The following is a 27,490-nucleotide window of genomic DNA, read 5'->3' as shown; positions in this document are numbered from 1 at the left end:
GACATGCAAATGTGTCGATGGGGCATTTGTGAACTCTCACTATTTCATGAGTATAGTGGCATTTCATGGTTAAACTATCTTATGACTAATTTTCAGTAGACACAGGCTGGCTTGGAGAATGTACATTATATATGCTTGTACCAATAGACTTATGTCTCTATTTGGACCCCTATGATGGATGGGGAAAAATGATTCCAGTGGAAAAGGGAAATGGAGGACTCTGGGTAAGAAGACAAACTCATTGTTTATTTGTTAGGAAGGAGCAGAGAGGGTTGGTGTCCTGGCTCCCTCATTTCACAGCCATAAGAACGTGAACACCTTCCTTGAACAGGTGGAGCCTCGGTTTTCTGCCCTGCAGAACTGCAGTGAAATTAAAGATCATACCCTAAGCCGGGCCTGGTGGCATATGCCTTTAGTCCCAGCAGCCCTCAGGATGCAGAGGCAGGTGGGTGTCTGTGAGTCCAAGGCCAGCCTAGTCTACATGGAGAGTTCCAGGATAGCCAGGGCCATGTAAAGAGACCCTGTCTCCAAAAAAGAGAAAAGAAAAAGCAAAAGAAAAGTCGTATTCATAAACTCTTATCTGAGGCAATTTCATGGCAGGCTCAGAAATGAGTGTCCGGTCATTTCTTTCAAAGAAGTTTGAATCTCACTGGGTGGTAGGACACAGGAGTGGCCAAAGATCCCATAACTGGACTAGGCCACCAACACCGGTGACTTTTCCCTCTCAGCATCTGCTGGACACCAGATTTACACCTGGAGAGGCCTAGGAAGAGTCTGATTCTGCCAGAATACATTTTAATTTTATTTATTTGGTGTTTTGTTTTGTTTTGTTTTAGAGACAAAGTCTCACTATATTAGTCTTGGCTAGACTGGGACTATGTGAACCTGGCTGTCCTCAGGCTAAAAGGCCCACCTGCCTCTGCCTCCTAGCACTGTGGTAAAAGGCATGCGCCACCCACACTGTGCTCAGTATACATCTTCTAACCCTCTCTCTTCCCTTCCTCTTCCTTCCTCTCCCCCTTTCTTCCTTTCTCTTTCCTTTCTGTCTTTTACTTCCCTCTCTCCTTCCCTTCCTCCCTTCTTCCCTCCCTTTCCTTCCTTCCTCCCTTTCCTTCTTTCCTCCCTCCCTCCATTCCTCCCTTCCTTCCCTCCTTCCTTCCTCCCTCTCCTTCCTTCCTTCCTTCCTTCTTCCCTCCCTTCCTTGTTTCCTCCATTCCTTTCTCTTGCCTGCCTCCCTTAGTCCCTCCCTCCCTCCCTCATTTCCTGTCTCTCCCGCCTTCCTGTCTTATGCCTGGCTCCTCCCATTTTTTCTTTTCATCATAGTCTTTCAATCCTTGCTACCTATGTCCATTTTGCCCGCCCCCCCCAAACTGCTCTGTGCACCTGAGAGCAGCGTCTCCCATCACCGGAACTCTGGAAGTAGGCCCATGAATCAATACGCCCTGTGAACCCATTGTCCACTGAGTATAAACTGGTGAACTTGGATGGAGGCAGGGGAACATCACCACTGAATCACCTGTCTCTGAGTTGTGCTGTCTTGGAGCCTCTGAAAACAGTGGGTGTGCAACATCTGGCTTCTGCTGGCTTCTAAGGGTCAATTATTAAATTCCAGTCAAAAATCAGCCTTGATGTGTTTACTCTACAGAAATTGACAAACACTGCCAACTCCCCTGAGAGCCATTTACTTTAAACAAGTGTTAGCATACCACTACCTAAAATGTAGATAATACAATGTAAGAGAGAGCGCATTACAGAAACAGACCTGCCTCCAAGGAGCTCATTGCAGGGGGTAACAATGGCATTCCAAAGGGCACTAATCCACAGTCAGGAATAAAAGCTAAAGCTCCAGTTGTGTGACCTGGGCGGGTCCTACTTCTAAGCACCTCACCTAGCATCCCTACCCACCCACTCCCATCTCCCTGATGCTAAAGCTTTACCATGTAGCACAGCTAATCTCAGACTCGTGATCCTGCGTCCTGATGCCTGGAGTACAAGTGTTTACCCCCGGCAGAAACATATAGCAGATCTAAAGTCAGAGTGCTCAACCACAAGCATCACATTTATATCAACCCCACGCCCCAAGCTCAGGGACCATTGAGGGAAAAGGGACTGGAGCTAGAGGTCAGGGGAACCAGAGGGCAAGTGTGTCTTCTGGACATAACAGAACCATTGCAGTCATGAACTCATGGCAAATGTGGGTGCCTGTGTAAAGGCTGCACACGATCAAGCCAGTGGCCATCCCAGCACAGAGGAGAGAGGCAGGGGAGCTTGGCACTAGGTGAGGAACTGTTGGTGATGATGGGTTCCAGGGATCAAGAGTCAGTTTTCTTTAAGAGTGTGGCCCCTTGGGCTAGAGAGATGGCTTAGTGGTTAAGAGTGCCACCTACTCTTCCAGAGGTCATGAGTTCAATTCTCAGCAACCACATGGTGGCTTACAACCATCTATGATGTGGTCTGATGCCCTTCTCTGGCCTGCAGATATACATACAGATAGAGCAATATATACATAATAATAAATAAATCTTTTTTAAAAAAAGTGTGGCCTCTGATAGGTCAACCACACTGCAGTTGATGCCTCACAACTATAAGTATATGAGTAGCCCAAACTGGACTTGGTGGGTTATAGAAGAAGAAGTGGAGGATGGGGAAGAGGAAGAAGAGGAAATTAGGGAGGAAGATGAGGAAGACCATGATATGGAGTTTGGAGTGGTAGAGGATGAAGATTAGATTCCAGAGGAGGTAGAGGGAGGAGTGAAGTCAACATGATCAGAATACATCAGGTCTGACCTAGAACCAAGAGCTCAGAGAACTGACAAAAAGACAGAACTATGTCCAAAGGCAGAGCCACAACGTTCTATCTTCTTTTCTCTCTTCCACTCAAGGCTATTTATTTGTTTGCCATGGTCTCACAATGTAACCCTGGCTAATCTATATATCTACATAGGCCATGCTAGCCTCAAACTCATGGTGTGCACCATCATAACTGCCTCGGAGCTTTTAAAAGATCTGGTCTGGGGGCCAGCAAGATTTCCTGGTGGTTAAGTATTTGCCGTCAAGCCTGGTGACTCACATGGATTCTGGGTGTCTCCTCTGACCTCCACATGTACACTTGTGCCCACATGTGCCTCATATGACATGGTGAGGGTGAATCCCTCTAAGAGTGTCTCCTTGGACCACTGGCTGAGTATCATCTTTAATGTCACTTCATCAACAAATTGTCCCTCTCATCTTCTCCGAGCACCCAGTGCCATCCTCTTTTTTACCCTCTGAGGCCTCAGCATGGAGCTTAGGAGTCACCCAATCCACAGCTTAATTGAAGGAAGCTGTGTGTTTCTTTTTCTCTAATGATTTAATAGCCTGTCTTCCCAAGTCCCTGGAGGGTATGGAATGTAGTCAAGTCACTGCTTCTCTGTGGCTCACTGAAGCAGGTACAGAGGGAGCACAGGGCAGACTGAGACTACACTGTCCATGCTGGACACATCACCTCTGGCCAACCCTGAGGGCAAGCCCACCAGTCCATGATTGCTGGGTTCTTACAGGACCCGGAGGCAGGAGGTATAAACAGGCCCTTACCCTAAGGAACCTGAGGCATAGAGAGGCTAGTAACACACTTGCCCCAGGGCACAAAGCAAACAGCTGAACCAGATTTCAGACTCCTGGAAACCCATGCTCTACATAACAGTGCTAAGAAAATCAGAAGTGAGCCTTCCAGGCCAATCCATGGCACAGTGGAGATCTTCCACATAGAAAAGGAGAGACTGGGGCAGCAGGGAGCCCCATGTCCTTCCAGGGAGGTGTCAGGAATCAGGACCCTGTGAACTGCAAAGCACACAGGGGCCAGGGAAAGAGTGCCTGCACTGCACCTTGGGAGCCTCAGAGGGCACTGCCCACTGTTCCTGGTAACTTCTGGCTCTGCTGACCCCTCAGTCCTCTGTGTAGGTTTTTCCTTCAAGCCCAGTGACTTGGTACAGAAGTCACTTTATGGACATTCCAGGGTACTTTGGGGATTTTGCTCTTACACTGAATGACAGTGGCAGAATATTCCAGAGAGTGGTCACTGTGCTCCAAGGCGTGTCTACATGGGCTAGTCATGTGGTAGCAAGCCCTGCCTTCTGGGAATGGACAGAGCTGGGTGAGGGTATTCAGTGGACATAATTTAGTCCCTCAGAGCAGCCCTGAGGCAAGGCTCTAGGGTCACATGGATGCTGCAAATCCTGAGCCAGGACTGGAACTGAGGAGATGCTTGAAAGGCCTCGGAGGCTGTGCTTTTCCCCAGGCCTATGGCTATTCCCAGAATCTCCTTGGTTTCAGAAATAGCCACTGAGATCCAGATCAGCCCTGGGAACTCAGAGGTCTTCTTGTATTTCCCGCTTCTCAAAAGGCTGCTCTTCCGGCCAGGATGCCGCTCTGAGCTCTGCCTCCTACATCCAGCACTGCACTGACAGAGAGCATGTTGGTTGTGTGCTTGGAATCTCAGTAGCACTTTAGGTAAAGGCAGAGGGACCAAAAGTTCAAGGTCACTCTCCAGCACATAGGAAGCTGGAGACCCTGCTGGAGGCCATGAGACTCTGGCAAAAAAAATAAAAAATAAAAATAAAATAAAATAAATAAAAAATCTGGTATACAGTAGCATTCCTGAAGGACATTCTGAGCCACCAACCCTAAGGCAGAAAGAGAGGTCTCCGTCAGACCATTGGCCACCTGTACACGGCGCCTGCTGCCTTGCTATCCACCCTGTTGCTCCTAGAGGGGTGACCTTTCTTCTTCTTTCCCACAAACCCTCCCTGCCTCCCTGCCTCTGGTCCTTAAATCAAGCTCCTGACTGATTTGTGCGCTGTCATGGTGATACGCACCGTCTGGCTATAACCAGATCCAAACGCCAAACGGTGAACTCGCTTGAGAAAGTGCAGTTTGTGGGCAACCGGAGAAGGGGAAACGTTACTAAAGGGCGCACTGCTGAGCAGAGGTTAAATACTTTCATACTTCTACGCTAGTCCGGAAACTTCCTGAATTCTCATTTAAAAAAAAAAAAAAAAAGAATTGCTGTAATCTGATGTTTTACCTCATTAAACGCTGCAATTTGAGAAGCAAGGAAAGGCCTGAGCTGGGAACTGGCACCTGGCAGAGGTCACTGTGCTGACGGTCTGAGTCTGTCTTGCTGGGTTCCCCTCGTGGAGAGGCTCAGCACAGTGACAGGAGCCCAGGCACGTCTGGCCTTCCCAGAGCATTTTCCTCTCCTAAGCTCAGACCACAGAGACTGTTTTGGTTCTCTCTTCAATTCTTGCTCTTTAGGGATATGCTACCATATTGGTTGGTTGAATCTGGAAACCATCTTTGGTTTGATCCTCCTTCCTTCCTTCCTTCCCTTCCTCCCTCTCTTACTTCCTCTCGCTGTACAGGAGGATCCTGGGGGGTTCACTTTCCAGCCAAAGTAGACAACTGGTGAGGTGTAGGTTCAGTGAAAGACCCTGTCTCAAGAAACAATGGAGAGAGAGAGAGAGAGAGAGAGAGAGAGAGAGAGAGAGAGAGAGAGAGAGAGAGACCTAGTGTCAATGTCTAACTTCCATACACATATACATGGGTGCACTCACACAGGCACATGTGCGCGCACACACGCGCACACACACACAGGCACATGTTAAAAAAATAAAACTAGGTTATGATGGAGACTACACAGTACAATCTCTCAGCTTCAAGCCATCATTGAAATTTTCCTTCCAATAGCCAAAATGGGAGACACGTCTGAGGTTACAGCCAAACTGCAGAGACCGGTGTCCAGGGTACATTTTTATATGGATAGGAATCTTTCCACTCCCCCAGATGTCTGATTCCCTAAACACTGCAGTGTTTGGAAGCTCAGCAGCAATGCTGTCCTTCCCTCAGGATGGGGTGTGCGTGCCTACCAAGACGGTCTGCTGTCATCTCATATTCTTGCTCTGCTCCTCTTCACGTTTCCCAGAGGCGCTGTGGGATTCAGCACTCCATGCTTAGCCATTGACCTCAAAGTGACTCCCAGTCTGTCCTGTGGCTCAGTGGCCATAGTCAAAGCTCCCCAAGCGTGCTCCCCAACGCACGCTTCCAGCTCTGCATGGCAAGTTCATCACCTTACCGCCTCAGGTGAGAGCGCCATTTTGAATAGACACACAGCCATCAAACATCCTCAAACTGCTAGTCTTAAATACCAGTAATGCTTCCTCGCAGACAGAGGGGACCTGTTCCCCACACTATCTTCACATAAATAGCAAGGACCTTAGGGTGTCTTAATGATGTGTTAATGAGGGGGAAATGCTCTGGTTTGCAGGAGGAGGGCTGATCTTCACTCTGGTTTCTCACCAGGTACCGAGCTACCCAGTGTGAAGGACAGAGGGATGAGGACTACACCAGCCGTGCTGTGCATGTGTGTGTGCACAGACATGCATGTGCTCCTCAAGGGTTTGGAACTTCTTTCCCCTCATTTTTGAGACGAGGTCTCATCTAGTTTAGCCTAGTCTTACACTCACAATGTAGCCAAGGCTGATTGATGCTCCTGTCTTTGCCGCCGGGATTTCACAGGTGTGCACCATCACATCTTGTTTATGCGGTGCTGTCAGTCAAACTGTGGGCTTTGTGCACCAAACCCAGATTCCACCAAGGAAGCTGCAGCCCCAGCCTTGCTCGGACTGTTCTTAGTCTGCCTTTTATTGCTCTTAAGAGACTTTCCTGTCACCCTATCAGGAGGTTCCCCTTTGAGACAAGTCCACATCCTAGACCAAGACCAATTGGTGAAGGGAGCGTCCTTCTTTGCGTGAGTGGTCCTCTTTCTGTGCCCTCTCAAGGCACTTGGGCTGTGTGCCTTGTCCTGTTATGATGTTATCGCTTGCTTTGTCTTCCCAGATGCCCCATGTTGCTCTTGAAGACCTGCCATATTTTGAAACCTTTTTCTCTTTGTATGAACCACTCAGGAACACGAGAGAGCCCGTCCAGCCTCGCCGCAGATGCTCTTTATTGTGTTCTCTGATCTCTCTCTCTCTCCTTTCAGATACCAGGAGCAACCAGCTGCTTGAGCAGATTTTTCAAAATGGAAAACCATGAGCTGCCCTTCACCGGTGAGTTAACCCCTTTGAGGGAAAAAGGATTATATAAAAGCAAGTTAGGGGCTGGGACATAGCTCAGTCAGCAAAGTGTTTGCTTGTCCGACATGTGGGAGCCTCTGCATTCTACCCCAAGCACTGCATAGATGGGGGACACATGTGCTCGCCCATGAGTCCAGCCCTTGAGAGCTGGGTGGAGACAGGAGCACCGGAAGTCCAAGGTCATCCTTGCAATATATCAAATTCAAGGCTGGTCTTGGCAACATTAAAAACCAGGTATCAAACATCTGAAGTAGTGTTGTTATGACTGCTGTCCCATAACAGAGCACGAGCCGCCTCTCACTCATGGGTAACGTGAACGCTGCCTTAGAGACATCAGAGCTCTCGGGTGTATTTCTACCCTAGGTTATACTTGTCAGCCTCCATCGCTTTCTACCAGGAAACTTAACCTTTTCTTAAGTACTTCTCCTGGTCTGAGTGTTCTAGATGTTTTAGTCACTTCCTCATTTGTGCTGCTTTGGTTCGGTCTACAGCCACTCGTCTACTGTCCACCCTCCATCGATATGACCGTTCATCAGGTCACTCACAAATGCTTGTCGTGGCTGGTTCACATCTGCTGCTTATATGTATAAGCCTGGTGCCTAACTAGGCATGAGAGGACATAGTCCGAGGAAGAACACAGACAAAGAAGCAGGCAGATGCTCACGGCCGAGTACGAGGCCTTGTGTATGGTAGACTAGAGTCAGAGACAGGGAGGAAACGTCCCTTCAGAGGTACTGAGACCTGGGGAGAGTAAAGGGGAAGGACAGGGTGGGGCTTTCCCTCAGGAAGAAAACCCTCCACAGGTGTTCCTGCTACTCTGCTACGCTAGGCAGTTCATCTTGCTGACCTCTGAGTCTCCTAAGGAACGCAGATCTGCACTTAGTAACTTAGACAATTGCTTAAACCCTTCTGCGCTTCAGTTGCCTCATTTTCAACATATGCAAGAGAAATCCTGCCCTAAAGCTGGGAGCAGGACTGGATGTGTTACAGGCCAAATCACTCCCAACCCCGATTATGTGGAAGGACATCAAAAATGTTAGTGCTTATTTCAATGAAAAGCACCCTCCCCCCAACCCATTATCAGCAGGGAAGGGAAGTGGGTAGAGGTGGGAAGGGGTCGACTCTAAGATGCTTTTAAAAAGTGAGTGTGTGAATAAACAGATGCAGGAATAAATAAAAGAACAAATAAATCAACTCTCAGGCTGTATGGCAAGCCTGAGGCAGTAGGTTAGAGAGGACCACTAGCCTTTGTCATCTCCCACAAGCTCCATTCTTGGGGGAGTCTGGTGTTAGCTGTGGCTGTGACATACTGCCCAAACCTGCTATGCTCAGAACCTGTGTGCATACATATAGCTGACTCTAGTCAGTGTGCTTGGAAGTAGCTGTTACGCAGAGTCGGCACAGGTGCTGACCATCAGCGAGCCTTCCCTGGGTGACTGACTCGGACTATGATCACAGATCGTGGCCCTTTCAGAATTTCTCACACTCTTAAAAGGATGCCTGGAGTGGCATCTGGCCGAAGTCAGCTTGGGATTCTGCTGTCATACTTCTCTCAAATGACCCCCCTAACCTCCTGGTAACTGGCCTAGTAAATTAGCAACATGTCATACCGTGGCTTAAACCTTCTAGAGTTCATGGTGGCTTGCTGCAGATGGACATCTAGGCATGGAATTTCCCCCAGAAGTGGTAAAGAATCCAGACAGGCTTTTGCCAGTGTGCGATCTGCAGTCGGAAACTGCAGTTGCTCAGGGTGGAATTCCTGAGTGTGTTTGGAAGTGCTCCTGCGGGGTGTGTGTTGGGGGGCGGGGGAGTGTCAGGAATCTAGGCTGTTTGTCACTCAGTCACGCATATCAGTCCACACAGTACAGCTGGGGTGTGGGGTTGCTAAGGCTTTGGGGATCACAACTGTGAAGCTCTGCGTTGAGGGCTCGAGCTCAGAAATGAACAAGCTTTGGCTTCCATGTGTGGCTCTGATGCCCTGGAGGTGGACTAAGGAAACTAAGTAATCATGATTTGGCCTGAATCGTACCAAAGAAAGAGAACAAAAGAAGGGAAAAAAGCAAAGACAGGCTCTACTATCTAATTCTCCAAATTAGGTCCACAGAGCCCGCCTGAGGATTACTTGGGCCGGCCCAGCGTTGACAGTTGTGATTTTTTTTTTTTTGAGAGGAAAAAAAGTTGAGGTATGATCGTATGCTGTAGCCGACACAAGTGTAGAACTAACTAGCCAAGGGTGGCCTCAAACTTGTGGCAATCCTCCTGTCTCTGCCTCCCAAGTGCTGGGATTACAGGTGTGAGCCACCACGCAGGGTTTTGTTTCGTTTCATTGGTTTTGTTCATTGGTTGTTTTTTTTTTAAACAAAGTCATATTATTTAGCCCAGGCTAGCCTAAAATTCAGACTTCTTTTACCTTACCTCTTGAGAGCTACAATTATGTGTATAACACTATGAGAGGGAGGGTGTGTTTTTAGTCTTTTTTTTTTCTTTTTGTGTACTCTTATTTTTATCAAGACGGGGTTCTATTTCTTCATTTGGAGAAGAAAAGGAGGAAGAGGGAAGATGACAGCGACTGGGGACTTCTCGATTTTGTCTCTTTTCCTTTGCTAAGCATGAGGACGGATCCTTTATACTTCATAGGTTCCATTTTCCTTTCTGTGAATGGCAGCCACAAACTGCACTGCTTACTATTGTCGCTGAAGAGTGCTGAGGAATGAGGAAGGGCTTCTTGCGTGCTAGTCAGGTGTTCAGCCACAGGGCCACCCACTTCCCCAGCTCTAAAGAACACGTCTGTCATTGGAGGAGGGGTTCACAGTCCTGCCCACCTCACCTTAGAGATGAAGAAACAACGCAATAGTGCACTGGAAACTAAAAATATCCATCTATAGCACCACAGTCATTTTCCGGTGAAGGCTCATGGGTAGACTGAAGGCTCATGGGTAGAGAACTCCCAGCTACCTTTATTCCTGACGAGCCGCAGTGCAGGCGTCTTGATTTGGTTGTTTTGATTTCCGTGCCCGGGGACGCAAGTGCTCCTGCGCAGAATGAGCCATTGAGCCTGAAGGACACATGAGATAGCTCTGCTGTGGCGAAGAAGCAGACAGGGGTTATGGAAGCACTGAGCACATCCACTGAGACCTGCGTGATTCACACCTACAGCAGCGAGGAAGCAACCGCGAGGAAACTCAATCGCTCCCCCAATGCTTACTGTGTCAATCCACAGGCAGGAAGCTGGGCGAGCCACAGTATATTTGGCAACCGAAGTAGTGTCCACTATCTCTGACTTCTTGCCTGCTGTGGTTTTATTTTTCCTGTGTCGGGGGGAGAAAAAAAATCAGGCTGTAGAACAAGTCAGCTCGATGCATTTTTAACAGTTATTTCCTAATATTCTAATCTCTTAGGCCCGAGACAAGGGTGCCCGAAACAGAGGCCCAAGGCAGGTCCCAAGAGCCCTTCGTTCCCGCACCTTCTGTGATGCATGGGGGCTTTGGTCTGCAAGAGGAAGGCGGCTGCCTCCTTCCCAAAATGCCTTCCCTTAACGGTTCCGATGGATAAATGGAGCCCTGCGGTCAGTGCGCCTGTGCGCAGCCACTCATCTCTAGGAACCCGGCATGTCTTCAGTACTGTGTCTCTGCTGTAATCCTGCAGGTGCCAGTTTCCCGGGCCTAGGCCAGAAAGCCGTGGTGACAGAAGGCAGACTTCTGGAGAGGCCCTCCTCAGGCCTTGTAGAAAACGAGGACCAGAGGAGGAGAGCTGGAGGAGAAGAGGAAGAGGGAAGGGGCAGAATGAGAGGATTGTCTGGACTGACATTATCTGCTTCCGGCCACTTATTAATTCCACCCATTTGTTCAACAAGGTTCACTTGCCAACCCCCGAGAGCCACGCCCCTGGAGCCACTGTAGGGGGAGGGGCCTGCACCCTCTTCAGGTGAGAGTCTGTTTGTGTAGCTGGGTTCGTCTCCCCCCCCCCCCCCCCGCCCCCTTGCTTTGTTTGGGAGAACAAAGGATTAAGACTACAGGGGAAGAAATCCAGTGCCACCCCCTGGAAGGCTCCCTCTCCCACTTGCAGCAGGTGGGAGCAGGCAGAGCCAGCCCTAACCAGGAGCCTGAAAAGAAAATTCCTGGTGTCATTTGACCCAGCTCTTGGGGACCATCAAATCAGGGACTAGAAGTCAGAAGGCGCCTTCCAGGGTGTTAACCCTTTCGTTTGTGACCTTCAAGTCCCTAAAAAGTCAGACAGGTTGTCTTTGCACGCACCTGAGAAGTTGATAATGACGGGGGGGGGTCGGGGGGGGGGCGGTGGCGGTGAGGGGTGGAGGTGGGGCTAATGTGAGTGTTTCACTGCCCCCTCTGATCCGTATGAGCTGGAATCATCCGCCCTGGGAAGAGGAAGCAGAGTGCAAGAAACATCAAGACTTCTCTTTGGTCACACAAATAATAGGTGGCAGAGCAGAGCCAGGGTCTGCTCCTGTTTCTGTTTGTGTGGCCCTGATTTGGGAACTTCGATTTAAAAGCATTTGCCCTGTAAGCACAAAAACCTGAGTGTGGTCCCCAGGCACCATGTAGAGAAGGAAAAGGGGTGGGGGAGAGCCAGAGGGCCAGGGAGATGCCTCGGTGGGTGACGGTGTGCACTGTGTAAGCACGAAGACATGAGTTCAAACCCCCAGAGCACATGGTTTTTTGTTTGTTTGTTTTTTCAATCTTGTTTGTCTGTTTTAAATGCTAGGTACAGTTATGCACGCCTATCCCCCTAGGGCTGTAGTGGGCTCCGGGTTCAGTGACAGGCCCTGTGCCAAGAAAATAACGTGCAGAGTGGTAGAGTGGGACACCCAGCATCTTCCTTCCGCCTCCAGGAACATGTAGCCCTGCACCGACATGTGCATATGTCACATATCATGCATGGATACACACACACACACACACACACACACACACACACACACACAGCATGCACACACGTGCACATACAGGTTCAGTGATGTGCACTTGCTGTCCCAGTACTAGGGAGGCCTGTCTTAGTTAGGGTTTCTATTGCTGTAACAAACACCACAGCCAGAAGCAGTTTCAGGAGGGAAGGGTTTATTTCATCTTACTCTTAGGCCATAGTTCATCACTGAGGGAAGTCAGGGCAAGAACTAAAGGCAGGGACCTGGAGGCAGGAGCTGATGCAGAGGCCATGGAGGGTGCTGCTTCCTGGCTTGCTCCTCATGGCTTGCTCAGCCTGCTTCTTACAGAACCCAGGACCATCAGCCCAGGGATGGTGCTACCCACAGGGAGCTTTGCCCTACCAGTTCAATCATTAGTCATGCCAATACGCTGCACGCTTTCCCACAGGCCAGTCTGATGGAGACATTTTCTTTCCTGAGGTTCTTTCTTCCCAGATATGTCTAGGTTTGCATCAAGTTGACAAAAATCAACAGCACAACATAACTCAAGCCAGATGAGTGAAAGACCCTGACAGAAAAAAAGGAAAAAAAAAAAAAAAAAAAAAAAGGAAAAGACAAACAGTGCCTAAGGAGCAAGGGCCAAGATTGCCCCAGGCCTGCACATGCGTGCATGTGCGCGCTCGCCCAAACACACACACACACACACACACACACAGGCATGCATATGAACAGACTCGAGCACATAGACACACACACACACACATGCACACATGCACGTACATGGGCACACATACACACATGCATGCCTGCATACACACCCACGTGCACACACACATGTGCACACACTCATGCACACACTTGTGCACACACATGCTCCCATAGAGTCCTCTATGTTCTTCTGTGTCAGGTCTGAGAGCTGTGTGAGGTGTAAGTCAGCATACAGGCATAGACTGTCTGTCTTATCTGACTGCCGTTTCTGAGTCCTCTGCAGACATGAAGGAAGGAAAAACAGAATTACATGCTCAAGGAACCTCCTGGTGAGTCCTGAGACCACCCAAGGCCCAGGTCCTAGATCAGCCCTTAGGAGCCATAGACTATAGACTACAGGGTAGGCTCAGCACAGGCAGTGCATGGCATGGGGCAGAGGGCACAGAACAAAAGAGAAACAACGGGAGCTCAAGAAGGCCAAGGGCTGGGCAGAAGCACAGTTCGACCGGTGCCACTCCTTTCTTGCCTCCGGGGCTAGCAGGGTTTGATAACCTGGTAGCCATTCAAGAATCTGGAACTGATCAGACCGGTCAGAAAACAGGGCAGCCCAAGAAGGTACAGAGTGTGTGTATAAGGCTGGCCTGGGCTGTACAGCAAGTGCTTTCTTTCTTTTTAAAAAAAATATGTATTCATTTATTATGTATACAGTACTCCAGCTGCACATACACCTGCAGGCCAGAAGAGGGCATCAGATCACAGTATAGATGGTTGTGAGCCACCCTGTGGTTGCTGGGAATTGAACTCAGGACCTCCGGAGGAACAGTCAGTACACTTAACCTCTGAGACATCTCTCTAGCCCAGCAAGTGCTTTTTTTGAAAACAATAAGTAGAGCTAACTAGAATAACACAGAACAGAGTCTGCATATACTCGCACACGCCTCTTGTGACTTTAAGTCCTCTCTAGGTTACAGCTACTACGTAACACAGCAACGCCACACAGCCCAGGGGTGGACCATGCTTGCAATCCTAGTACTTGCAAGGGGGAGAGAGGAGGACCTTGGCTTCAAGGACAAGGAGGATACTATGTGAACCATCGCTACCCTTTGTTGTTTAGGGAGTGATGTCACCAGACAAAGGCTGGTGTGCGTTGAGCACAGTTTTTCTTTTTGCAGTGCTGGGTCTCAGTTCTATAGCACTGTGCTTACTAGACAAGCACTTTGCCACTCTGCCTCTGAGCTTGCTGCAATTTTAAAAACATCTTTTCCATCCGTTGGTTCAGAATCTATAGAGAGCTGACTTCACTAACAGGACAACTCAGTCTGACAAGAAGGGATGTAGAGTCCCCTCTAATGGGAAATGCATTGAAGTATTTGCGGCCATGCATTTAAAAAAAACTATTATTTTTATTTTATGTGTATGGGTATTTTGACTGCATGCGTGTCCGTGTGCCTTGCGTGTGCAGTGCCAGTTTCAGCCAGAAGAGAATGTCAGATCCCTGTAAGTGATGTTACAGAATGTTGTGACTTGCCATGTGGGTGCTGGGATTGAACCTGGATGGGGCCTCTGGAAAAGCAGTCTGTGCTCTCAACCGCTGAGCCTCTCTAGTCCCAGCGACCATGTCTTAAACCTGCTATGCAGCCAGACATGGTGGCACACACCTGTAATCCCAGCACCTGGGAGGTGGAAGCAGAAAGACCCAGAGTTCAAGACCACATTCAGCTATCCAGTAATTTCAAGCCTGGGCCTGTTTCAAAAACAAACAAACAAACAAACAAACAAACAACACTACTTCATCTCAAAAGCAAACTAGAAACCACAATGCCTGGTGTGTTGATGGTGCTCATGTGCCTTTATCTGCTCCCCGGCTTCTGCTCTTGGGCTAAAAAGTCATCTAAGCTTATTATCTGAGAGTTCTCAGTGGGGCTTGCAGCAGCTAGGAAAACTGAGTCATGCGTAGTCGGAAGTGAATAAGTTTCTGAAGCATTACAGCTGTGCATTGCTTCTCCTAGTAAGACCAGAGCTACAACGATACCACAGTCAATAATTTAGTTGCCCAACTCCATCTCTGAGGAAGTAGGTTCTCTCCTTCAACCTGTTAACTCATCTCCCTAGCTGAGACACCCTCATCAAGCCCATGAGTCACGTGGACATGGAACCGTACATTAAGCAATCCATGCAAATGGCCTGTGTCCCCTCTCAGGAGCAGTGAGAACTGTCCGAGAGGTTCCCCAACACATTTCCTTCATAACGCATTGGTCCAAGTCAGAGAGCTCATTAGGCGATAATGATGTGCCTGCTGTGATTGGCTTAGGTCAGTCAGACCCCTGGCTTCTAAGGCTGAGGAGTAGCCCAGTGTTCCTGGAAAACTATAGTCACTCAGGCAATGGAGCCCGGCAGGTGACCCAGAGATATAGGAGATGATGGCAATAATGCAGCCAGCTGCAGCCTCCACAGGCCACGCTTGTCCCACACTCTCTAGCCTAGACACCCTTAGTGTGTAGGAGGGCATCAGCCAGGACCCAGGCACTGCGCATACGCAACAAAGTCTGTTCTCTTAGAGACCGGGAACAGAGAACGTGGTGGGGCGGGGACAAAAAGATTAGAAACTGACTCCCAAAATGTCCTGGACACTGGGTCAAAATCAAGTCACCAGATTACAGACTTGAAAAGGAAAAACAGCATAAAAGTCCATCAGGGAACTCAATGCATAATCATCATGGGGATCCACCAACCCACTTCTGGGCAGGAAGGAGGCGATTGGAGCCTGCATGTTGAGGAGGGCTCTCGAGCTCTGTCGGCAATAAGCCCCCCGCACCGGAGTCTACGCTCCCTGAAACACTGGCATGGTTGTCTTCACTGTCAGCCTGACTGGGCTTGGAGTCACCATAGAAACCACCTCTGCGTGTTTCTGTGCCGCCGTTTCCAGGAAGGAATAACTTGGTTAGAAAGACCCAACCTGAATGTGGGGAGCACAGGTCCACGGACTCGGGTCCCAGACCAAATAAAATGAGCAAGTGTGAAAAACATTAGCTTCATGTTTCTCTGTGCTTCCTGACTGCAGACACGCTGTGACCAGCTGCCTCGCCATCCTGCCTCACCATCCAGCCGCCATGCCCTGACACCAAAGCCCCACCCCCACCACAGTGGGCCACACCATCAAAGCCTGTGAGCTAAACGAAGCCTTCTCTCCTCACAGCAATGTGACAAGACAAAGCATTACTCATAACAGCCAAGATGTAGACTTAATCTAAGTGTTCATCCACAGATGAGGATAATCTTAAAATGTGGCTTACGTACACAGTAGATCAGTGTTTGGCCTTGAGAAGAAAACAAAACAAAACAAAACAAAGAAACAAACAAAAAACCAAAGATTCTGTTACTTGTAAGACCCCGGATACGTCTAGAGAACACCATCATGGGTCATGTGGGTCAACAGTAGAAACCTCATCTTGCAAGCCTGAGGCCCTGAGTTCAATCCCCAGCACCGCATGCAGTGGAGCATGATGGGAAGGGAACTGTACCAGCCTAAAAAGACAAACACTGAACATGGAAGCTGAAACAGACAGGGCAGTGCTTGGAGAGAGAGGGGCAGCCTGGCACCGAGCTTCAGGGACGGGGCGAGTAAGTGTTGTGCAGCAAGGTGGCTGGAATTAAAAGTGTAGTGTGATTCTTTATATTTTACATTCCATTTACTTGTTTTGTTGGGGGATGGGTGGGCGCTTGCCATGAAGCACATTTGGGGGTCAGAAGAAACTTGTGGAGAATCACGTCTTTCCTTCCACCACTGTGAGTCCTAAGAATTGAGATGGGAGGGTCAGGCTTGGCAGCAGGAGTCTTCACCTGCTGAGTCATCACGCGGGCCTCTGTATAACGCATTCCAAGACAACCAATGGGATTACAAAAAGTTTCATCGTGAAGAAATGACAAATAGCGAATGTGACTGATGTGCCAATTAGACTAATTTGATCATTTCACAATGTATACATGTTCGAAACGATCACACAGTGCTGGGGATTGTCCGGCAGAAGCATGCCAAGCAGGTTCAGGCCAGCACTACTGAAAACACTACCTCGTACTGTATAGATTTATGTACACAAAACTATTTATCATTAAAAATAATAAAATAGAAGGAAAGCAGAGAGAAGCCTGCAGGGCTGACTTCATCATTCTTGGCTCCTCTGGATAGGCTGTAGACAGAGGCAAGCCTGTGAGGGGCAGAATTTGTCCTTACCTTGATTAAACACACACACACACACACACACACACACACACACACACACACACACACTGTGGAAGTCTGCCTTTTCTAGCCACTTCTTCACCTTGGGAAAGGAACCTGAAACCAGAGGGAGGCAGCAGAGGTGTCCTGGGGGCCTCTGCACCCACAGTGAACATCTCTTCTGTGGCCATTTGAACTCTGGCTTGGCCTCTGACAGGGCCGCTGGGGACAGTGGTGGCAGTGTGCCCTGGGCAGAGATGTCAGCTGAGGTGTGCAGAAGAGCCAAACGCAGCGCCCTGCACCGTCTGTGTCTCTCTTTGTCCACAGCAGTGCGCCTTCTGGCATCGCTGGGTTTGGCTGCAAGGTCTGGGTCAGGCCTGGCTGCCTTCCTGCCTCAGCTCAGAGTCATACTCAAGTGTCTGTGCTCCTTCGCACTGGCCTCCTCTTATGTGCAGTTATCTACAACCACAGAGCAGATCTTGCCAACACTTAATGGCTTAATATGATGATGGGCATGATTTTGTTTGCAGATCTGCAACTTGGACCTGCCTTGTTCTCCTTGGCACCTGCTGCAGTGGCGCAAAGGCTAGGACTGGAGTCACCGGAAATGGCTCTCTTTGTCACTTCTGTCTTTAGCTGGAGAATCTCCAAGTGGCAGAGAGGCTGCCTCCCAGCATGGGCCAGATTTGGCAGCAAGAAAATGAGACTGAAGGGACGGGTACTTAACATGACGTCTGCTGTGGTCACAGGCTTGCCTACGTTGAAAGGAAGAAAGCATGGCCCTGAATCTTTTGATGGATGAGTGTAATGTCATTGCTGTAAGAAAAGCCACAAGGTGGCTCACAGGGAGGCAGCCATCTTTGGAGAATGCAATTGGCCTCCCACAGCGGCTGTCTCTAGCCACAGGACCTTTGCACATTCTGTTTCTGCTACCTGGAACTTTCCTACCTGGCTTCCTCTAACTGAAGCTAACCCAGCTCCACACTTCTCAGCTGAAGATTTCCCTTAGCTGCACGGTCAGCTCAGCTCCCCTCAGCTAATGTTTTCTGAGGCTTCCTCAAAGCCCAAAGTAAGTTCCGTGTGTGTGTGTGTGTGTGTGTGTGTGTGTGTGTGTGTGTGTGTGTGTAATATCGGCAGCTGACTCTTGCTCTCACTTTTTAAAAAGTTTCAAAAACCGTATGTCTATGTGTGCTTATGTGTGAGTTTGCATTGAGGAGCCTAAGAAGAATGGAGGGTGTCAGACCCCCCCAGAGCTGGAGTTGGGGTCATTGTGAGCTGTCTGATACAAGTGCTCAACTGAATCCAGGTCCTCTGCAAAAGTACTAAGTGCTCTGAGCTGCTGAGCCACCTCTCCAGCCCAGGTCTATACTCTTTTCTTCATACTTACACTTGTATTGAACCCAGTTCCTCATGACTGAGCCATCTCTGTAGCTCCTACCCATGCACTTTTTTCCACCCAAAAGTACATGAGACCTACTATGTATCAGTCCCTTAGAAGGCACTGTGGATAGTGCTGGGCAGGACCAAACATGGTCCATTGCACTTAGGAGAGACAACGTGTGTGTGTGTGTGTGTGTGTGTGTGTGTGTGTGTGTGCGCGCGCGCGCGCATGCGCATGCGCAATAGAGCACAGAACTGGGGCTAGAAAGAGAGCTTAGCAGTTAAGAGCGCTTACCACCTTGTGGAGGACACAGGTTCCATTCCCAGCACCTACATCAGGTGGCTTACACAGCCGCTTGTAACTCCAGCTTCAGGAGCTCCTCTTCTGACCCCTCTACTTATGCGCATACACACACACACACACACACACACACACACACACACACACTAAGATGAATAGATATTTTAAAAAGAGATAGGATGATTGATAGAGGAAGACACTTAACGTGAATCTTTGGCCTCCATGTGCACATACTTAGATGCATGTATGTACCTACAAGTACACACATCTGTTAACACATACCCATCTCCCATAAGTGTGCATGTGCATGCATACACAGGTGCATACACACACCCTCACAGCATTAAAATACATGGGTGGCCATGTCTACTTGTGGGACCCAGCAGAGACTGGGAGAATATAGTTTGGACCAGAGTAGCCTTGGTCCTGACTGTGGCCCAATGCTCCTGCCTCAGACCCCTTACAAACGCTGATGGCTTCCATTCATTTGTGCTGGCCCAGCAGCCCTGGCAGTTCCAGTTGCCCAAAGGGAGCTAGGGCAGATTTGGAAAGCTGCGGAACATGTTGGGCCAACACATAGCTTTCAGGTGGAGTCAGAGACAGCAGCTTGCTGTGACTTCACACCAGGATTAGCCCACACGCTCTGCTGGGGCCCTGGATCCCTGCACGGGCAGGCATTCCACTTTGGGAAGTGAAAGCTTTAATTATGGAGAAGGAAAAGGGTGGAGACTACAGTGGGGGTGGGAAGTGTTTCCAGGAAGGGCCTGGAGAAAGAATGAGAAAGGTTACCAAGCAGGTCTTCCCTGTGATTAAGCCCCAGGCGCTCGGGGCAAAGCCAGCAGAGTCTGCAGTCTTTCCCGCCAGAAGCTGCCTAAGGAGACCTGGATGGGAGAGAAGGCTAGAGGCCACCCACCAACTCCAGGGCCACCTGGGCTCCTGAGTGCTCCTGAGGACCATGCCTCAGCTGCTCAGCCACCTCAGACTCCAGCTCCTGAGAAGGGGAAGCACAGGCCTGTTCCATCTATCCCTAGGGAAGTTGGTTCTTTCCAGTGAGTGAGATGTGAGCAAGACTTCTTCACCTTTGGGATGTGTCACCGTCCACTCTGGCAAGCTGTGAAGGGAATGGGCAGCCCATGACCCTTATCTTGTTTCAAGGGCACTAAATAAAATACACAGACCTTCACCACTGACACACGAGGGACTGCAGGTATCAGCTCCTTACTTTCCTGCCCAAACATGGAGAGCCAAGGGCTATGAAACACTGTCCATCCTGACAGATGAAGAACAAAGCCAGTCAGGACAGTGATGCCTGCCATCATTGCCCAGAGGATAGAAGGAAGAGGAGTGTCAGTCCTTGAGGTGAGGGGTAACACAAGGAAGAAGGAGAGGCCCAGGTGGTTGCAATTTGCAAAGCAGAATACCAAAGAGGAAAGGCTTCCCTGAGAGAGAATCCTAGAGGGCCACAGGGCCACCTCTACTTGAGCCCCAATGTGTGTGTGTACCTGTGGTGTGTGTGTGTGTGTGTTACATGTGGTATGTATGTGTGTGTGTAAGAGAGAGAGAAAGAATGTGTGAACATGTGTGATGTGTATGTGTTTGTGATATGTGTGGTATGTTTGTGTGTGCGTGTAAAAGAGAGAGAAAGTATGTGTGTACATGTAGTATGTGTGTGTATGTGTGTGTGTGTGTGTGTGATATGTGTGGTATGTATATGTGTGTATGAGAGAGAAAGAGTGTGTGTGTGTACATGTGGTGCGTGTGTGTATGTATGTGTGTGTAAGTGCCCATGTGTGAACGTTGAAAAGCCATGGACATCTACACCTTACAGGAATTGGAGACAGATTCCTGGAGCTCAATGCAGGCAGGCAGTGGGGAGAGGGCTCCACGCTACAATCTGTGGGTTGATCTGCTGAAAGCCCTACCCAACTCCTGGGAGACCAAAGCTAGTGGAAGGAAATAGATTTATTTAAGGTTGGCCCTGAGAACAGAGGAGACTTCCTCCTCAAATCTCCATCTTTGGGGGGTGGGGGCATCAATGGACCGTGGTGGAGGAACAGCCAAACGTGAGGGGTCTCATGCTGGGAGGGCATTTTATATCTAGAGCAGATGTCTTTTTTTCTCCTTCTTTATCCAAACCATTCTAGAACCAGCTGTGGAAGCACGTGACTGTAACCCCAGCACTCAAGAGGCCCCAACAGTAATATCCTTAGTTCGAGGCCAGCCTGAACTACACACATGCCCAAGCTAGAAAAACAAACAACAAAAAGCTCCATACACGATGCTTGTAGCAGCTTAGATCATAATAGCAAAACTTCAAAGCAAGCAGAGTGCCCTTTGGAAGGTGAAGAAATGAGCTATGAAGCCTCAAGATGGTGGAACAACAGTGAGCAGTAAAAAGAAAAAAACAGGCCTGTAGGGATGCTGTGACGTTAAGAGCACTCACTGGCTGCTCTTCCAGGGGACCTAGGTTTGATTCCCAGCACCCAATGGTGGCTCACAACTACCTGTAACTCTAGTCCCAAGGAATCTGACGCCCTTTTCTGACCACTGCAGGTACTGTGCACATGCAGTGCACACACATGCGTGCAATCAAAACACCCAAACACTTTAAAATAAAAGAGCTATGAAGCCCTGAAAAGACATGGGAGAGACTTAAGTGCATATTCCTAAATGGGAGAAGCCGGTGGGGGAAGCCAGTGGGGCAAGGATGTGATATCTAGAAAGAAATAAAATGAGAGAGACAGTAGAGGGGCCAACAGCTGCCAAGGGATGGGATGGAAGGAAAGAGAAGCAGGCAGAACCCAGATGTTCAGAGCAGTCAAGTTATTGTCTATGAATTATAGTGTTAGAGACATGTCATTACACACTTGTCCACACCCATAGAACGAATCCCACCACTTTGGAAACTGAGGCAGAAGGATCATGAAGTAGATCTTGTCCACAAGATGGGCAGGAGAGGACCTTACCAACTGTAAGTTATAGACAGTAAGTTTGGGTGGGAACAGGATGCCTTATGCAGATTGCTCAGCTGTAGTAAAAGTACCACTGTGGAAGTGTGTGTGTGTGTGTGTGTGTGTGTGTGTGTGTGTGTGTGTGTGTGTGTGTGTGTGTGAATGAGGTGATAAAGTGGGCAGAAAATGCTTATACCTTCAGCTCAATTTTGCTATTAACTAATAATTGCTTTGAAAAACAAAGTGTGTGTGTAAGTGCACGGACATATGAGTGTGTGTGTAAAGTTGGGGTTTATCCATTTGTCTAGACTGGCTGCCCAACAAGCCCCCAGCATCCTCCAGCTCTCCTTTCCCAATGCTGGGGTTACAGACGAGTGAGGCCGTTCCTTGCTTTTATATGGGTGCTGGTGCTCATGATCACACTCAGGCCCTCACGCTGGAAAGGCTAGCACGGTACCATCAGAGCCACCTCCCCAGCCCCAGGGACTATCTCTGTGTGGAATGCTGTTCCTCAGGCACCATCCACCTGTTTTTTTGAGACAAAGTGGTCGCTACCTGTCCTGGAGTTCACCAAGTAGGCTAGGCTAGCTGGCCGGTGAGACACGGGTTCTGTCAGCCTCTGACTTGCTTGCAGTGGAATTACAAGGGTGGAGACACTACCTTGTGTTGTTTAATATGGGTTCTGGGGATCCAGCTCACAGCCTCATGCTTACAAGTGCATCAGGGACTTTCAAAAACCGATATTGAAAGAAACGTGAGGGGAAAAAGCCCACCAAGCAGAAGAAAATTATATCAGGTGTAAACTGACATCTACCCAAAGAAATACAGTACTGGATTTTCCTTGTGTAAATAAATTTCAGAGATATCTGACTGTTTGAAGTAAAACTACAAACACTGAATTGGGCTCATAAAATTGGCAGTACATCAAATTTACAAATTATACATATAACAAAAGGCTGGGTAAGAAGAGATAGAAATATATTACTGTAAGGTTTTTATGCTCTATGTATAGAAAAATATGATTATTTTATTTGATAATGATAATGCAACCCCTAAAGAAAATGAAGCAAACCCTAAAGTAATCACCAAATGACAGAACAAACACAACAAAGAATTTTAGTTAGCAAATCTAGGTGACAAAATGAAAACATTAAAATGTTCATATAATTGAAAGGAAGAATAAAACAAAAGGAAAAAGAACAAAGAGAAAATATGACAAATAAAAATAATCAACAGCTGAGCTGTTTTGGCATACACCTTTAGTCTTAGAACTTGGGAGGCAGAGGCCAACCTAGACTATAAAGTGAGTTGTGGAAGGACCAGGGATACACAGCGAAACCCTGTCTTGAAAGCAAGCAAAACAAAACCAATAAAAACCTACCACCAACAAGATGGGAGATTTAAACCCAACCAGTTGATTCTCACACTAAATATAAGTGGTCTAAATACCCAAGTTGAACAGTAGAGACAACCAGACTAAATTTTTTGTTTTCTGTTTTTCAGACTGAATTTTTAAAAAGCAAATTTTGTCTATAAATGCCTATAAGACATAAATAACTACAATAGTAAAGACATAAAAAGATTAAAATTAGCCAGGCATGGTGGTGTACACCTTTAATACAAGCACTTAGGAGGTAGGCAGATCTCCATGAGTTCAAACCCAGCCTAATAGTACAAAAAGAGTTCCAGGACAGCTAGGCCTATTACACAGAGAAACTGTTTCAAAAAAAAAAAAGATTACAATTATAATAACATAAATTATAAGGAAGCTGGCGGAGGAGGGGGCGCTACAAAGATAGCTCAGTTGTTCAGAGCACTCAGAGTCATGAAAGAACCCAGGTTTTGTTCCCAGTGCCCACATTGTGCAGTTCATAACTGCCTATAGCTCCAGTTCCAGGGAACCTGGTATCCTCTTCTGGCCTTCTAGGGCATCTTCACTCACGTGCACATACACTCCCCCCACCTCCATTAAACAAAAAGCAAAATCCTTAAGAAAGGAGGCTGGGAAATATGGCTTAATGAGTAAAGGTTCTTACTCCCAGTCTGAAGATCTGACTTAAGTCCCCAGGACTCACAAGGTAGGAACAAGGAGAGGACCAAGCAGCCCTGGGACTGAGCCTCTGCTGCAGGTGCATTCTTTGTGTGCCTGGACACCAAAATAAATTGGGCTAATAAAGTGATGCACACTTGTGACAGGTGAAGGCAGAAGAATCAGGAGCTCGGGACCAGCCTGGGTTACAAGAAACTCTGTCTTGAATAATAACACTAATGATAATATAATAATACTATATTGGTCACCCCTGGTGACCTATGACAGGTGCATAGGTCAGCAGAAGACTTAAATGCAGAGTTCAGAAGTAGACTGAGATATTTATGACCGAATCCTCTTTTAAAGGCAGATTAATGGAGGACTTGTAATCTTGTCAACAACTGTTGATGGAATAATTAGACTCTTATCTGGGGGTTAATGTAGATCTATATTTTGTTTGCACCGTATGTAAAACTTAATTCAAAATGGTTCACTAACCTAAATACAGTTAAACATAAAAATGCAAATCTTCTAGAAAAAGATATAGGAGAATATGTTTGTGATTATTGATTAGACAAAGATTTGTGAAATTTAACGCCACAAAGGCAATGTGCCACAGAAAATCACTGTTAAGCTGGACTTTGTTTAAGAACTTTTGCTCTTTAAAAAATGTCAGACAATTTGAGAGGTAGAACCCAGTTTTGAGAATAGCCTGAACTATATAACAAGCTCCAAGCTAGCCTGGGCTACATAGTGAGACACTCCCCCACGATAAATAAATAAAACCACAAATAAACAAAAACAACAGGACTACTATTAAGATAGAGTTCAAAGCCTGGAAGTGGGGTCACATGCCTTTAATCCCAGCACTTGGGAGGCAAAGGCAGGCGTATCTCTGTGAGTCTGCGGATGGCTTCGTCTACAGAGTTCCAGGACAGCCAGGGTTACACACAAAGGCCCTGTCTCAAAACAACAACAACAACAACAACGGCTTCTAGTCAGCGGTGGGCATTAGCCTAGTTTGTGCAAGGCCTTGAATGTGACTCTAGTACAGCAGAAAAAAATAAGCCACCAAATAAAAATTAAACATGTTAAAAAATATCACAATAAAAGGAGAAGCCACACAAAAGGAGAAAATATCTTCAAGCCATGTATATCATCTACCTGCCTAGCTGTGTGTGTGTGTGTGTGTGTGTGTGTGTGTGTGAGCTGCAGAGCTTGTATTGGGTTGGGGTGCACTGCGAGCAAACCTGCCTGGCATGTGCAAAGCCCTGGGCTTGATCCATAGTGGTACAAACAGGAAAGTAAAGGGATTTTGGAAAACACCTGGGAACAGCCTGGGGTAAAAGGCTCCTCAATTCAGTGTGCAAAGCTGTTTCCTCCAAAGTTGAGCACCTGCTCCCCTCTCTTGCCTGCAGTAGAGTGGACTGTTACAGGGTTATAAAGCCAGCAAACAACAGGGGCCCTGGGAGGACCTGGGGGGCTTGAGAGGATGCACTTAGCCTACTTCCCGAGCAGAGCCCAAGCCTGCCTCTGCTCCTAGCCACCTGGAGACATCAGGAACAGCGTCTAGGGGTCTCCAGCCCAACTGCACAAGCAGGTACTTTACCCTGTGGAATAAAGTTGAGCAGAGTGAGGTGATGGTTGAACTCCCAAGCCACCAACTACAGGGGTTCCTGCAGTGTCTGGGACCTATTTTTGTGGGAGTTGCAATGGGCCTGGCTGGGCTGACAGGAGGCTTTCCCTTGCCAGAGCTATGCTGCTCACAAGGAGTAATGCTGGGGTCACCCAGCCTAGATGCACCCACCTCGGTCCTAAGGGCCGCTCTGGGGGAGAAGTTGCTCTGCCAAATGGGTGCTGTGGGGGCCACTGTGGGCCTTGTGGAGATGTGGGCAGATCTCAGGGGTAAGAGAGACTACAAGCTCCAAGGCCTTGGCAAGTTTTCAACCTCAGCGTGTGTGAACGCACTTCGAAATTCCTTCTTGGGTTGAATGGGGTGGGACGTTCTGTGCTATGGTGCTAATGGTCATATACTTTGTTCCCTGGAACTGTGACAGGGGGAAGGCATTTGGATGGCTAGAAAGGTGAACAGAAGCTGGGCCCGGGATGTGGGTTTGTCATTACTCGGTCCCTTGTGCCCTTCTTCCGTTCTGTGCCTTCTCTGCCCCGTGCGTTCTCTGGTTACTCCCCATCTCCAGAAGCTTCTAACTTCATTCTGCTTCTGGTTTGAACCAGGTTGCCTTAACTACAGATCTGGCATCTCACTGAGTCTGTTTTTAAATATTAGTATTTTCAGAATATTAGTATTTTCAAAACTAATAAAATGACAACAAAATTAGTCCATTTTACCTGCACTTAAGACATAAAATACCAACTTTTCAGACAATCACACAGAAAACTGTCTTTACAGCAAGAAAAGATGTTTTCATACACAAAAATAGCAACTGCAAAAAAAAGCTAAGATTTGTTTTCTGTCTTCAAAATGCATGTGCCTCTACGAGAGTAAAGAAGCAAGCTACACAGTACATATTTCCCAAACATACAGACCGTGAAAGGAATTCTCACCTGCTATGGTGGTGCACACCCTTAATCCCAGCCCTAGGAGATAGAGACAGGTGCATCTCTGTGAGTTCAAGACCAGCTTGGTCAGCAGAGCAAGTTCTGGGCCAGCCAGGGCTACATAGAGAGACCTGCCTCAAAGAAACCAAACAAGGGTCTTTGGACTTCAGAGATTAAGAGTGCTTGATGCTCTTGAAGATGACCTGGGTTTGGTCCCCAGTGCCACACTAGGTGGTGCAAACTTATCTGCAACTCTAACGTCAGGGGATTCAATACCCTCTTTCAGCCTCCTTGGATACGTGCATGCACAGATACATTTAGCCCTGCACACATAAAACAATATTTTAGCAAGAAAGTAACTCTCATAAGTCAATAGGAAATAGAAAGACAACTTGTTTTTGTTACATTTTATTTGTTTACTCTGTGTGTGGGGGCCAGGCTCAAGTATTGAGGGCAGGGGACAACATTCACAGTGGATTCTATCTCCTTCTGCCATGTCCAGTCCAGGGTTGAAAACTGTAGCTTGATTGCAAGAAACTTTACCTGCTAAGCCAGATCATCACTGTCCCAAGACAACCCACTTTTAAAATTGAGCAAGAGATGTGTGCGCTAACATCTCACTAAGGGGGACCTGGGGGCCGCAGAAGGAAGTTCAGCATTCAGGTTTCAGGAAGGGCACACTGAGTCTGCATATGGTCACGCTAAGTGAAAGGAGCTGGCTCCAAGAGACAAACGCCACATCTTCTCTCTATGCAGGATCTAGACAGGGTTTCTCTGCATATCCCTGGCTGTCCTGAAGATCACTTTGTCAACCAGGCGAAGCACTAGGATTAAAGGTATGTACCGACACTGCCTAGACGTGTGTGTGTGTGTGTGTGTGTGTGTGTAGGATTTTTAAAAAGCACACACATGTGAGCACACACACACACAGGACATTAAATCAGAGGAAGGCTGTTTAGGGGAAGGAACAGGCCAGGGAAAGGAAGTAATGAAGGGGTGAATATGACCTCAGGACGGTGACATGTGGATGGAAATGCCATCTTGAAACCCATTACATAATACATTAAAATGTACATGAAGGAGCCAAGAAGGTACTCTGTGGGTAAAGGCACGCTTGCAAAGCCTGAGTCCCATACTTGTCCCATGGTGTGCATGACTAAACACACACACACACACACACACACACACACACACACACACACAGAAGAAATAAGTGCAAGAAAAACATAAATAAGTGCTATTGTTTAGAAACAGAGAGGGCTGAGGAGGATGTGGCGTTGGCAGAGCTCACCTACTTCATAGAGCCCTGGTTCATGCCCCACAGTCCTGTAAAAGCAGGTGTGGTGGTA

The 27,490-nt window shown here is 48.0% G+C and overlaps 1 protein-coding gene across 5 annotated transcripts in view; it reads right to left on the bottom strand.

The window, feature by feature from the left end:
• Positions 1 to 5,667: 5,667 nt before the first annotated feature.
• LOC311592312 (uncharacterized protein) overlaps positions 5,668 to 27,490 on the bottom strand; it is a 31,977-nt gene continuing 10,154 nt past the window's right edge. For 4 of the 5 annotated variants that reach the window (XR_014777372.1, XR_014777373.1, XR_014777374.1 and 1 more), the window contains 2 exons: positions 10,576 to 10,862; positions 5,668 to 10,420 (listed from right to left, as the gene is read on the bottom strand). Coding sequence is in view for 1 of the 5 variants with exons in the window: in XM_084772575.1 (XP_084628701.1) it covers positions 7,015 to 7,097; positions 10,068 to 10,167; positions 10,318 to 10,420 (286 nt within the window). In the remaining 4 variants the exon portion in view is untranslated. The remainder of the gene's footprint in view (positions 10,421 to 10,575; positions 10,863 to 27,490) is intronic. The other variant, XM_084772575.1, reaches the window with a different exon arrangement.

This window comes from Acomys minous (assembly GCF_964271855.1).
Source record: "Acomys minous genome assembly, chromosome: 2".
Lineage (NCBI taxonomy): Eukaryota > Metazoa > Chordata > Mammalia > Rodentia > Muridae > Acomys > Acomys minous.
The sequence above is the reverse complement of the archived record's forward strand: the minus strand, read 5'-3'. Positions and strand labels throughout refer to the sequence as shown.